The sequence below is a fragment of the Poecilia mexicana genome, unplaced genomic scaffold, assembly GCF_051168715.1.
Source record: "Poecilia mexicana isolate PSO_F unplaced genomic scaffold, ASM5116871v1 scaffold_21, whole genome shotgun sequence".
Classification (NCBI taxonomy): domain Eukaryota; kingdom Metazoa; phylum Chordata; class Actinopteri; order Cyprinodontiformes; family Poeciliidae; genus Poecilia; species Poecilia mexicana.
In genome coordinates, this window is record NW_028263390.1 from 4687159 (window position 1) to 4700954 (window position 13796).

At 40.6% G+C, this 13796-nt stretch overlaps 1 protein-coding gene across 1 annotated transcript; it reads right to left on the reverse strand.

Moving 5' to 3' along the window:
* Positions 1-7429: 7429 nt before the first annotated feature.
* On the reverse strand, positions 7430-13581 carry LOC106921728 (uncharacterized). The gene is made up of 4 exons (XM_014993584.2): positions 11181-13581; positions 9423-9572; positions 8992-9072; positions 7430-7719 (listed from the first exon to the last, which is right to left on the reverse strand). Exons 1-4 carry the CDS (start codon positions 13579-13581, stop codon positions 7601-7603), a joined length of 2751 nt encoding a protein of 916 aa, XP_014849070.2. The 3' UTR covers positions 7430-7600.
* Positions 13582-13796: the final 215 nt, after the last annotated feature.

Here is a 13796-nt window from a genome sequence, read left to right on the forward strand (position 1 = left end):
CTGCAGTAAAAAACAGACATATGGAGAATCATTTAGCAGGTAAAGCAGCTACAAACATTCACCCGGATTAGTATGACGGTCAGAAAGCTAAACAAATAACCTGCAAAATTATTTAAGTCTTCGAGCTGCGATGTAAGACGCTGGTTCTGCTCTTCTGTTGAACCGCTGCTACGATACAAGTAGTAATATTTGACAGACGGAGCGCCGCTTCTGCTCCACCTGGTAGTGACTCTCACACCGAACCTATTTAAAGCTGCAGCATCTAACTTTAAAAAAATTTATTTTACATATGTATTAAAACTTTCGCTGTCCTAACATGAGACAAATAATCTCTGAAAAAATAATCGATCTCCTCCCTGTTCTGCATAATTACTCCACTCAGTCAGAAACAGCCAATCAGAACTAGCAGTAATCAGCTAGCCGCCATGCTATCAGGAAGTTTTCATTCAGTAACTCTGGATTGTTTATTATAATGGATCCTGTATTTGAATGTTAAATTTTATACTTGAATCTTTTGGCAATGTTGAGAGGTTTTATTTTGACTTTTTGCATTATTTAGCCTCTTCAGAGCCTTCATATGTTGTCAGTCTGTTAAAGATAGTATTACCGATAGCAGTATAATTTCCACAATGCCTGCTTCGTTTTTTTTCTTGGAAAAAGTTATTAAAAACAAGTTTTTGTCTAAATTAAGGTGAATTCATGGTTCCTTTTTCCACATAATGTAACCGGTAGTGCTTATGATTAAAAAAATAATAATTATGTGATCGGTATCTGTGATCGGCCGAGATCGGCCCTCATGGGTGATCGGAATCGGAATCGGCAGGAACAAACCTGATTGACACATCTCTAGTGGGAACCTTAACACAACTGTAGTTGTACAGTCCGGCAATAAGTGGGACTTCCACTGGTCTTCTTACACAGCAACTTAATGAGCTGACGAGCTTTAAGAGAGGAGGAATGGCTCTTCCCTTAAAGGAATCACGACAAACTGTTTGTAAATTGTATTAGGAAGATTAAAGAAGTAGGACTGTATGCAGTGATGTAGGGGTTTTAGATACACTTGCATATTAAGGCGTGAGACATATTTATAATGATATTATCAACAAAGAAAAACATCAATCAATGGCTTTGACATCAGTTGCAATGTTGGATCCAAGCCAAGCCCACAGGCGACAACAAACCTTCGCTAAGAGCTCCGGACAGCTTGTCTGCAGAGCATCCCACCTCCCACACCGGGGTCTCTTTATTTGATCTAACTGCTGTCATGACTCAGCTCGGGTCCCGTTTACTCAACCAACGCTTCTGTTTGTTTCTCCCAGACAGGTCTGCTGCTCAGTCATCGCCAATTTAATTAGAGCTGCTCAGGGTTAGGGGGGGAAAACAATAACACGGCACTGTGTCATAACACCAGACTGTGAAATCCTCTTATTGTCCTTTCTCTCGGCCCGCTCCGCTTTCAGCTCTGCTCAGCGCCAAAGCAGGGAGACTACGGTCCGGGTAGATCTGTACGTGAGGCGGCGCTCGAATGTATATTTGGATATTCCCAAACGGACCTCTCTAGGGGGGGTCGGTGTGGCGTGATGGCAGCGACGGCACAATATTCCACACAGTCAAAACATTTAGTTCTGCTCACTTTCACGGTTCTACAGTCCAGCACTGAACTGCAGCAGAGTGTGTATTGTTAGTGTGAGTCGAGCGTGTGTTTCTGCTACTGTGACCCTGTGATTGCTATTGATCTGCACTTGGGGAGGAAATAGCGAGGCTTGGTCTGGAACGTGTGTGAGTGAAAGTGAAGAGCTAGATGATGCTCTGCTGTTCTGTTCGTATTTTGCTTTGGATGGATGCTACAATCTGTGGTGCACTCTGCTGCAGCCGGCTTAAAGGGATGGTTCATAACTGTTGAGGTTAGCGTCTGTTCAGAGGTTTGGAAGAGGACCTGTTATGCAAATTTCACATTTTGGACATTTTTATACTTCCTCTACCGCTTCTAAAAACTGTCCGTTTAAACCCCCCCAAAAACTCATTTTTTTTTTCAATAATCAATTAATCATTCAAGTTTGTATAGCACATTTCATAAAAAAGTGCTTTACATACAAAGTCATCAACAATTGAAACATTGCATTTTGCCGAGTGCCGTCATTATACATCAAAATGTTGCTTAGTGATTCATTTATTATGGTACAAAAGTAACTGTAAACAGGTGGGTTTAAGGAACTCAGTGTTTCAGCTGTTTTGTAGTTTTCTGGAAGTTTGTTCCAGATTTATGGTTCATAGAAGCTGAATGCTCCTTCTCCATGTTTGGTTCTGGTTCTGGGGATGCAGAGCAGAACCAGAACCAGAAGGTTGAAACAACAACAGCAGATCTGTAGTGTATTGTGGTGCTAAGCTGTTCAGTGATTGACATTTTTTGCTGTCTGGAAGATGAGCTGTTTCAAAAACCTCCTGATTGTTAACCCTTTAAGACCTAAGTTCCAAATCGCTGCCTGGATGTACGTATTTTCTTGCTTTAATTGTATGCAATACTTTAAATGTCCTGTGAGTAAATATAGTTCTCCTTTTGTCCATAATAACTGAAACTTTGAATATCTAGTTTTTTATGCAAGTTACCGTCTATTAAGAGAGAGCCCCTCAGATTAATTTCACTCCCTGCTACAGCGATGGTGAAATTACCGTAAAATAACCCAATACCGGTTGGAAAGAGCAACGTCTCCCCTTTCAGAAACCGTTGGAATTTTTCCGATAACGCAAAGTGCGATGGAATTATGGTACTGCAAATTTGGTGATATCATCGCCGATACATTCGGTCTGGAAGCATTAAGTCACAATCAACAGGCACCCTAGCGTTACCTAGCAACCGAAACAGAGTTCCAGCCCGTTTCGTCAAATGGGTCTATTGCTGTATGCACAATGGATGCTGGAAAAGAGAAGCATTTTACTGTTGACTTACCATCAAGAAACCACTCACGGCATTCTTGTTGGTTGTGCAGGAAGCTCCACTTCTGCTTTTCAAAGACAAGACGTCTTTGATAGCTCAGACATTCTAAGAGGGGATCTCAAGTATTTACAGATTTGAAGTATTCACAAGTAGCTTTGATCCCAAACCCTTGCGAACGCCGGGGGTCTCCTGTGTTTATACAGAAAATACCCTGAACTGCTCATCATTTTGAACAGAACCAACTGTGAGTTATTGTTTTAACAGGAGAGCTTCTCCTTTTGCTTATATAAGCGAAGCTGCACTGAAAACACTGTTGACAACATAAAAAAAGCCTTTTGACAGCAGTGGACACATAAAGACCCCAGAGCGTACTTGTTGAGGATAAAGCGGTTGTTTTCCCCTCACATAGAAAAAAAATAAATAAAAATCAAACCTTTATTTTTATCTGATGAAAAAATGCTGGGGCTTTTTCTCTGCATTGCTTGTTTTTCGACGTTATTTTTCTTTTTAACCTTCGAGAGCCAGAAAAGATCTAAAATAATATTCCATCTCCTCTTGCATGGTGTTGAAATATTGAGGTCAAGCCATCTGATGCCCATTTCTTCTTATTAGTTTCCAAAAGTAATCTCTGTAATAATAGGCTTGTGTGTTTCTTTTTTACACCACGGACCCATGAAGAGGGGGCATTAAAAAAAAGCCCCATTTTGTTATTTGGACTCTTCTCTCCTGCCTGATGAAAATAAATGAATCTGTATGTGTAGCCTCACTTCTTCTCTGCTCGTTTTCTGTGTTGGATCTGTGATTTATGTCTGGATGAAGTTGGTAAGAATGAGAATTGCGTGAGAATATTGTGCGGGAAAATAAGAAGCAGGTTTTTTTTAAAAAAAAAACTATTACAAAAACATTTGACATACATTTTTGTTAATTTTTGACATGATCCACACATTTGCATTTCTGATTTTTAACTTTTTATTTTGACACATTTTAAGTTTGCTTCATTTTCTTTCGAAAAGACAGGAAGACGTCTTAGTTTAAATATTTGTGAACCTAGAAACGGACAAGGCAATCTGTTAAAGGCAGCAGAAGAGTTGAAAGATCGAAGCAAATTCATGTATTTGAATGGCCCAGTCAAAGTCACACAGTTAAAAATCTGTAGTAAGCATGAGCAAAAAAAAACCCAACAACAATAATTTGATGTTTTGGTGGTAGTTTGACATAATGTGAAGAGGTTCACATTATAAAGGCACACTAAAAAACCACAACAGGTGATCCAACTGAAAAAAAGAGTAATTTTGTTACAAGTAGTCAAATGAAGGTTATCAAAATAAATATATTCAGTATAAACAAATGTAAATAAAGTAAGATTGACAAACTTAATTCAATTTCATGTAACAAATTCACTACATTTTATGATGTTGGAGCTCCATTCTCTCTTTTTTTAGTGTAGGATTACTTTAACAAGGGACTGTAATCTGTGAGACGGATCCAAGGTGACACCTGGAAAGGAACTTTAAAAAAAATAAAAATAGGAAACCCCTGCCTTCATTTGAGTCTCTGAAGTCATCTCTGTTTCTAAAGCTTCTTTCATGCTACACACACACACACACGCACATACACAGAAAGAGAGAAATAGAGAGAGAGAAAGAGCGTGAGAGGCAGTAGCTCCAAACAAATCTAGAACGGTGTTTGAGATAAAAGGAGACGGATGATGCAAGGATTCTTTTTTTATCGTGGGGAAAGCCTAAAATTTCAGCGGGGAAAATTATACCAGTCCAAAAAAAAAACAACCAAAAAAACAACTGACTCATTTACCACCCAGCGGATGTAATTCCTATTAGCTCACTGGGTTTGCTAAAAGAAAACCCCTTTTTTGCCAATGTGTATGAAAAACACAAACGAGAGAGATGATTTTCTATAACGACACACATTTCCCATTTTGTGTCTGGCAGCATAATGAGAGGTGGATTCATGTTGCTGCCTTAGCTCCCTCATTCGCTTCAAACAGATGGAACGACAAATGTTGCTCAGGTAACGTTTGTCACTTCTCGTGCGAGGAATTTCAGGATCAGTAATGACCTGCCTGGTAGGCTTTAGAGCTCGTTATGAACAGGATTGTCTTAAGCTGTAAAAACTCCAGGGTTTTCTTCAGCACTGCGACAAGGAAAGCGTAAATAATCAGCTGTTGTATTCATTAGCAGAAAATGAGAAATGGTCAAAATAATGGAAAAAGATGCGGCGCTTTGCAATGCAAAGAAAACAAGTTCATGTTCATTTAGAAACAACAACACTAATGTTTGAACTCAGGAAGAGTTCAGACATCAATATCTGGTGGAAGAACCAGGAGGTTTTCAATGGGGTTCAGTTGTTATAAAAATGTTGTATATAATTAATATGACTTCAAAGAAATTTGAGTTTGTAATTTAACTACAGATAAACTGCTGAACTTCACTAATTAGTTTCAATAAACCCACAATTATGGATCTTTCTCACAACGTTTTCCTGCTATTTCTTGTGTGTGCAAACTTAGTGAATATATCTGAATCTAGACGAGACAAATTGGTATATTACTCTTTTTTGACTACTTGATTTGGCCTTGTTTTAACCTTTGAGATGATGGTCTAAGCTTTTTGCATAGATTAATATAATTAGCAGATGTTTTTTCAGGCTGCAGCAGTTGTTGTTCGAACAATCTATTTATGAATTCCCCTAACACGGAGCTCAAATAAGTTCCTCGGCAACAAACTGGAAACAATGTCCCACTAATGTTGCATACGTATATGTCAATGGCTCATTATTCTGTAATTCTGAAATGTGGCTGTTATGTAATAAAGCATATGTGCCCTTCCCTCCCCCAGTGTGCTTCAAGTGAACTGTTACTAAAACTAGAGCATTACCGGCTCACGTAATCAATAAGGACAGATGAAATACCAGGAAGTGGGGCGGGGAATGTTTTCCAATTAAAGGGGGGGAAAAAATTAAACCTGAACTTTTGATTAGAAATAGGAAATGATCTATTTTGAAGGTATAAAAGAGAAAGGTGATAATAATAATAAACCAACCGACCAGCCTGTGCTGACATGTTCAACACTGGAAAAGTCTTTGTAAATAATTTCTCCCAGAATTGACCGACGATGCCTGATTAAGGGGCAGATGGAATGAGCAACGGCAGAATTGAATTATTTTTGGAGAGCCGTCCCCCTTTTTCCTTGTTTCATTTTGATTTGTGACTCTGCCGTCTGCCAGCTGAGGCAGCCATCCCGCAGAAACAAAATGCCACCCCAAGCTCCATTTGCTGACAGGAAAGCCCGACTGTTTCCATTTAAAGCCATGATTAGGACCTGGAAGTGGCATGGTGGGGGGGAGGGAGTGATTCTCCAACATCCCGCTGCTCAAAATGGCTCCAAAAACAAACAAAGAAAACCCCCAACGCACTCAGCAACATGTAACATTTCATCCCCGTATCGTTTCAATTAAATCTAAAAAAAAAAAGAGCTGGTAAATCTTATTTGCTCATTTCTTTCAATATTTGTTGTTCATCGCAAAATGTACAGCAGATCAAGAATATCCCACCTTTTCAGGTACAGTGAATGCAGCAGGATTTCAAGTTCAACTTAAGAGGAAATAAAGCTAAAGAGGCTGGACTTAGTGAAGAAAGAACGACTCAAACAATTTTTCTCTGTAGATTTAAACGACTTACCAAATAATCAAATTTCAAGACTTTTTGTGCAGCAGAAACCTGCCTTTGTTTTATTCTTTTTCAATAAATTCCTGAATTAATTATTAAATAAGATTTTTTTTTCTAGCAAACTAGTTGGGAATGATCAACCAGTACAATTCTGGCAAGTCATGAAGTACCTTGCAAAAGTATTGAAGCCCTTTGAGGTTTTTCACACTTTGTCACACGGGAGCCGCAAATGTTGATGTTATGTTTAGATTTAAAGAGAAAAGTAGGTTACCATTTTGAAGGGATAGGAAAATAATACAAGACGTTTAACCAATGACAATATAAAAAAAAGAGAATGATTTTTGGGGGTAAATTAAATGAATATTAAAATCTAATTCCACCATTTTACATGGCTTAAAGACCACAGAGGAACCCTGGAGATCTTCTCAACTAGCTTATTCAAACACTATACTCTTTCTACATAGTCAAAGACAAGAAAGAATTTGATTAAGGTTTGTGCTATGTTAGACACAACGAAGCTCATTTAATGGTAAAAATAACAGAACACACAAAGAACATCATCACTCTAATGAAAACTGTCAGAATACACCCACACATTACAGGAACAATATGGACCTACAGCAAATATGCCTTCTGTTATGAAAACTGTCTTAATACAATAAAATGCATTAAAAATACAACGTAAACATTACAACAGGGAAGATTTAAATAGTTAAATATTACATATAAATAAATAAATAAGTAGATTTTACTTCAAGCAGCACCAAGCTGCTGCTGTTTTACTCAGCTGGTAACACACGCCCAACCACCACAGCTGCTAAATGTGACAAACGCCACATTGTGACAGAAGGAAACCAGAACCGACAGCAGAACCTTGTTAAATAACCAGAGACAACAACATCACACCTCTTGAACGTCGAAACCAAAACAGAACCCTGACAACATCATTTGGTCAAACAACACCCTCCGGGTCTCCGTATTTATTTGTATGGATGTGCGTGGTGGAGCTGTTTGGTCTTGGCTCGTTTTGAAAGTCCAACCCTGATTGGCCGCGTGCACGTCCTCAAAGGCTCCAGCCTCCTGGGTAGCTCTGGTGGTCCTGCAGACAAAGGGAGTGCTGGAGTTGAACTCTGTGTACACAGCGTTCCTGCTGCTTTTAAAGGTGTTTTCACAACTAATATGGAAGGCATGGTTCAATAGGGGATCAAAATTATAACATTTGTTTCAGTTTCTGCTGGTACAGTTTGTTTTCACGCTGCACTGCGTCAAACAAACCAAACTCTTTGAAAAACCTGTTCCCCTCACAGCCTGTGGGGGCGCTGCACCAAGAACTACTGAAGGAAACGACATGAAAACCTCAGAAGAAGACACTGAGCACAACTTTCTTCTTCATGAATTTAAACAAAAATGGAGTGGCGTCAGATTTTAGCGGTTGTAGGGTTTCACTTTTGTGTTTGGTGAAAGACCATGAGCCATTTCTCACAGTAGCGTCAGACTCCCATGGTTGTTTTGGTTGGATTTACCCAGAATGCCCTGCCTTGTTGTCCTCTTCCTGCTTTTGTAGCAGTATTTGGTCTGTTTGGCGTTCACATACGCATTAAAACCGCGCCACAATTGACTTTAACTGAACTGTCCTAAGCTTTTAGGTGCACCAGAGTTATGGTGCGTTCACACCAAAAGTGTTACATGCTTCAAAAACGCGTCCGATGCTTTGAGTTCGACGTGTGTGCACTTTGAATGCAGACGGTTGACATTTTGCTCTACACCTGGTGTTTTGCGCATCTGGTTAATGTTCAAAGTCTATATGGAGGCGCGATGAGCTGTTGTTTTCCGTTGGACGCTCTTGACGCGTCAAACTCCTCCACATAGACTTTGAATGTAAACCAGACACGCCTGACGCTTTTGGTGTAGGCAAACGGACTGGAGTTGGATTAAAGCGGACTACAAAGGGTTGGTGTGAATGGACCTAAAGAGCGTGTGTTTGTTGGAACATTTTGTTATACAGTGTAAATACTGCATTCGATTTGAAAAGATTTTAAAACTTCACTTTGAAGATTTTAAATATTTAAAGACAGCTTTACTTTGAGCAGATGCCATCAGACTGGTAATGAAGAAGAGGATTTGTTTCTACTGCTGTTAATGGGGATTTTCATGTATAAAACCTTAATCTATGTTGTTTCAACAGGGTTTGATGCACCTCATTTGCACCAGGCTATTTGTAATGAAGATGTGATATTTTTCTACACCTGCCAATTTCATTTTGACAACTTTTCTCTCTGATGTGAAAATCTCCCACACCTCCTGTGATAAGCCATCCTGGATTTGGCAAATATATAAAAGGCATGAGTCACAGCTTAAAAATGAAACTCACTGTGGCTCAGCTGCTCCAAGTCAGGCAGACGCATGAAGGATGGAGACCAAACTTTAACTTTCTGCTCCGCCTCTTGGGACTCTGAAAACAACATGATCACAAGTCAGGACTGGTCAAAGCTTACATTCTGACACTTTTCAAAATTTACAGAGTTTTCAGTGATTTTGAGCCTTTTAGTATAGAGTAAAAGACCTCTATGAAACAATGATGGATATTTCTACAGCTGTCAGGGTCTACAAATATAATCTGTTAAAATCAGGCGATGGATGGATGGATGGATGGATGGATGGATGGATGGATGGATGGATGGATGGATGGATGGATAGATGGTGGAAAGATATATTACAAGCAGTATCTGCAAGGGAAATTTTCAGTTTTTATAAATTTTGTACATATGAGTCAGAAAACTCACGTGTACGTTTAGATCTAACCTTTGCTCTTCTCTGTGGTGTCCATCGATGGTTCCTGCTCCAGGTTTCTGTTGAGAGGTACTTCCTGTTCGCCATCACTCCTGATAACCGGACAGGAGACGACTGGATCAAGTCCACACATCAACAGGCCGTGGTCTTCAACAGCTTTATCTAAAAATGGACACGAGACAACTGACCTCTCTGGAGTCCAATAAATAATCACTGTATGGCTGAATCTAAATGTTATTCTATGGCTCAGATGGTTTACATATTATTTACCCTTTCTACACGAATCTTGATCCTTTGCACTCACCTTCCTCGCCTGTTTCTGGCATATGATATATTACACACACCAGTCTCTGGTTTGTTTTACCACTGAGACCAAGAACAGCAGATATTATTGTTTCTCTTTATACCTCAAGAGTTTGAATATTACCACATTATATCTGATGGGGGAATAGCTATAGATGCATGAGTGTTCTTCGTATAGATATTAAAATACCATCTAACCTGGTGAAAGTATTCATATCACATTGAACCTAATCACATAAGCCATGTCATAACGACAAACTTTAAATGTTTTATTGGGATTTTATGAGACCAATGTGGTGAATAAATGTAAAGTGGAAAGAAAACAAACAAGAATCCGACAAGTGTGCGTTTGTGTTCAACCCTATGAGTCAATACTTTATAGAAACACCATGTGGAGCTCAGTGTTTTGGAGCAAATCTCTACCAGCTTTGCACACCTGAAGACTGAGGGTGTTTTCATACCTGACACTTCGCTGTTCGCTCTCACTGCACTGAGTCAAACGGACCAAACACTTTGAAAAACCTGTCCCCTTCCTCACCTGTGGTGGCGCTGCACCAACAACCACCGAAGGAAACGACACAAAAACCTCAGAAAAAGACACTGAGGGCAACTTTCTTATTCATTAAGTGTAAAAAAAACATAGAGTGCTGTCAGATTTTAGCAGTTGTATGTTTTTGCTTTTATCTTTGGTAAAATACCATGTGCCATTTATCCCGCTAGCACTGGACTAGGTTTTTAGGCAGACCAGAGTTCGCTTTTTTGGTTTGCATTAAAGTTCAATTGCGCATTCACACCTCCCCAAATGAACTGGACTTTTTAGGCAGCTAGAGTTTCATTAAAGCTGCCCAAACAGGGCCAGTGTGAATACACCCTAAGACTTTTGGCCATTTTTCTTAGCAAAATACCTCAAACTCATTCAGGCTGGATGGAGAGAGTCCATGAACATCCAATTTAAAGTCTCGCCACTGATTCCAGTCCACTCTACATGCTGTGATCTATGAAACATTGAAATCTGGCTGTTCTGTTGGAAGAGCAACTTCAGATCCAGGCTTATGACTTTTGTGACCTGAAACGGGCTTTGGCTTTTATGCAACTTTGCATTTAAAGCGTAATTATTTAGTCACAATCATGAAGATTCCTTCATGTTCATAACAGGTGTTATTTCATGTTTACATAACATGTCACAAACATGCATGTCAACCTTATGCATATATCAGTCTGATGCACACCCCTTCAAATAAAGTGTTACCCAGGCTTTATTCCAGGATTGTCCAAGATTTAGCTCTACCCTACTTCCCATAATCTATGACCAGCTTCCCTGTTGCCTGTGTTGGTCTACTGTCTAAAATCCCAGTAAAATATCTTAAAAAGATCCAAGGGAATGCAAGGAATGGTGCAATGTACAAACATATTCAATAAAATAGTAACAAGAAAACCACAAAATCACTGATCTTTCAACACAGTTACCTGTTGACGTGTGAGCGTAGCATTTCAGTTCAGGGCTACTCAGGACTTTGGTAGAGTGGTCCACTGAGGGCTCGGGTAAATCAGGCGAGGGCGGCCTTGTGAATTCGTTTCTACTGATATCAAAGAACAAGTTGAGCTCCTGTAAAACCCTACCGAACTGTTCCTCCATTTCAAAGTCAAAGTTGGTGCTTAGATCACAAGAGGGCCCATCAGGGTCGGTAGGAACAGCAGAAGACTCTGACTGTGGGTTCAACTCATCATGTGAGCAGTGAGAGGAATCATTGGTTGATCGGCTGTTCGGCTCTTTATCTAGGAATGGGGTGAAGTTTGGGACTTCATTAGAACTGGAAAAACTGGAGACAAATCCGTTCTCTGTGTTCTCCTTATCTTCAAGTGTCTTCTCATTGATCTCGCTCTCTGCCACTTGCATGTGGTGTTCTTGTTCTTCCTGGGGTGTGTTCAGGAGCTCTGTGGCACCATCATCGTCATCTGGAAAGAGTTTGATCTTTTCAAACGTGTCAAACCTGCCGAGCGCATCCTTGCCGGGAGTGAAGTCCGATGAAAAATATCTGAAGCCATGCAGAGCATTTTGAGATGGGCACGGAACCACCGCATCAGTCGTAGGAGGAACGGTGTGGAGCGTGGACACATCGTGAGTGAAGCTACCTAGACTTTGTTCTGGATCTTCTCCATTATAAAAACTCAACCTGTTCTCTGCCCATTCACTAACATCTTGAATGGGGGACTCTTCCCTAATGTCGTCTTCTAACTCACTTTGCTTCTGCATGCACTCCCCAGTCCCCTGCTCATCTATGTTTATTTCTCTGCCAACTTTTACCTTCTGATTTTGTTCCTTGCCTTCAGTCGTCACATAGGTTACGCAAATATTGGCCCCAAAAGCTTCACCGAGCTCATTTTCTTGTTCGTTGTCAATACTTTTGAGATTGCTGCCATGTTTTTGTGTTTCTCCTTCTTTCTGGTTACTGTTGCAATCTCCTTGTTTATTTTGCCACTCCGATTCTAAATTCCTCAATTCGTAGGTTTCTGTTTCTTTTGGAGAATGACTTTGTATGAACCCAGCAATCTCTTCCACTTCGTCAGTTTTGCCGCGCGAGTATTCCAGCTCAGGCATCTCCATGTGGTCAGGGCTGACAGCAACTTTCAGCTGACTTCTCGCCGTATCGCAGATCTCTCCAGTTCCATCATCTTCTGCAAATGCAGGACTAGATTTGCCCTCATTGTCGGTCTGGTCTTGCATCGAGCTGTTTGTGCTAATCTTATTTCCATCTCTCTGAAGCTGCTCTGTCTGGTCTGGAACTGAATCCAGTGATGTTCTGGCTTCAGAACAAGGTGGATAAGTTGCTTCAATGTCGCAGACCTCAACTAACGGAGATAATTCTCCACCTGCAGCGCCGTCTGAGTTACAGAGCAGTCGTTCAACCTCCTCATCAATTTCACTCCAGATTACAGGGTCAATTACACAGAATGCGCCAGCCTCATTATCTCCTTTGGCAGCCTCTTGACTGATTCTAACAGCTGCTGGAATCTCTGCCTCTACTACATAGTTGTGCTCCTGAAAACTCACATTTTCAGATGATGTGGTTGTGCCTGACTCAAACTCACAGCAAGGAATCAATCCCTCAGAAGAATTGACAAACATTTTGCTCCCTTGACCTTTTGTTTCTATGTCGGAGACATTTTCAGGAATCTGATGGTCAGATTTCTGAGAATGATCTGCTTCAACATTTGAGCAGAGTAGGAGAGCATCTTGGGAGGAGGATGTAGGACTCCTCAGAGGTGCCTCCTCTCTCTTCAGATCACCCTCTGCAGCATCCGCCAGTTGGCTGAAAGCATGACAGAAATCTGTGTCAGCCGCCTGATGTGAACAGAAGGTAACTGCCTGGACGAGACTGGGTTGAGTTTGAGCCCAAGTCCCAAGATTCCCATCATTCCCGTCATTCTGAAGACAGACGGCAGGATTTTCATCCTTGAGCAACTTCTCCAGCTGTTTACAGACGGGAAGACTGGGTGTGCTGTTGCTGGCGGGACTTCGCTCGTCTGTTTCGGTAACAAAAGACTTCTCCTCTCTCTCAACACTCACGCACACCTCATTTGACTCTGAAGTCACATGAGAAGCAGGAGTAAGATCTGAAGGAAGGCCTATGAGGTTTTCATCATGATACTGCCCACTCTTTGCTATTATCAGGCCGTCGGTCTCCTGGAGGTTATTCGTCGATAAGCTGCTAATCGCATCCTGAGACATCTGAAGCTGTGAAGAGTTGAACCTGCTGTTCCTGTGGAGGTCTTCTGTCGCAGCGCAGTCTGTCCTTGCTCGTTTTGGGGAGGGCGGGGAAGTGGGCTCTGTTTGAGGACTGATTTCCTCAAGGGGGATTGTTTCCATTTTCTTCCTGTAAGAATACCTAAAAAAAACAAACAGATAAGCAGCATTAACACTACCTTTCAGAGCAGCAACACATGATTATTTTCTGTTAATGAAAGTACAGGAAAACGTTCTTTTTTTAGGAAAAGAGCCTAAACTTAAATTTATTAAAGATCCTTCTTTTACTTTGAACTTGTATATCTAGCACATTTGTTAACTTATCAGATGTCAAAGTT

Excerpts from the sequence above, each read along its gene's own strand:
- LOC106921728 (XM_014993584.2), bottom strand. The coding sequence starts at position 13,581 with ATGGAAACAATCCCCCTTGAGGAAATCAGTCCTCAAACAGAGCCCACT. Across the intron at positions 9,573-11,180 it reads CTACGCTCACACGTCAACAG|ATAAAGCTGTTGAAGACCAC; the intron begins GTAACTGTGTTG and ends GTCCATTTTTAG. Across the intron at positions 9,073-9,422 it reads CACCACAGAGAAGAGCAAAG|AGTCCCAAGAGGCGGAGCAG; the intron begins GTTAGATCTAAA and ends TGTTGTTTTCAG.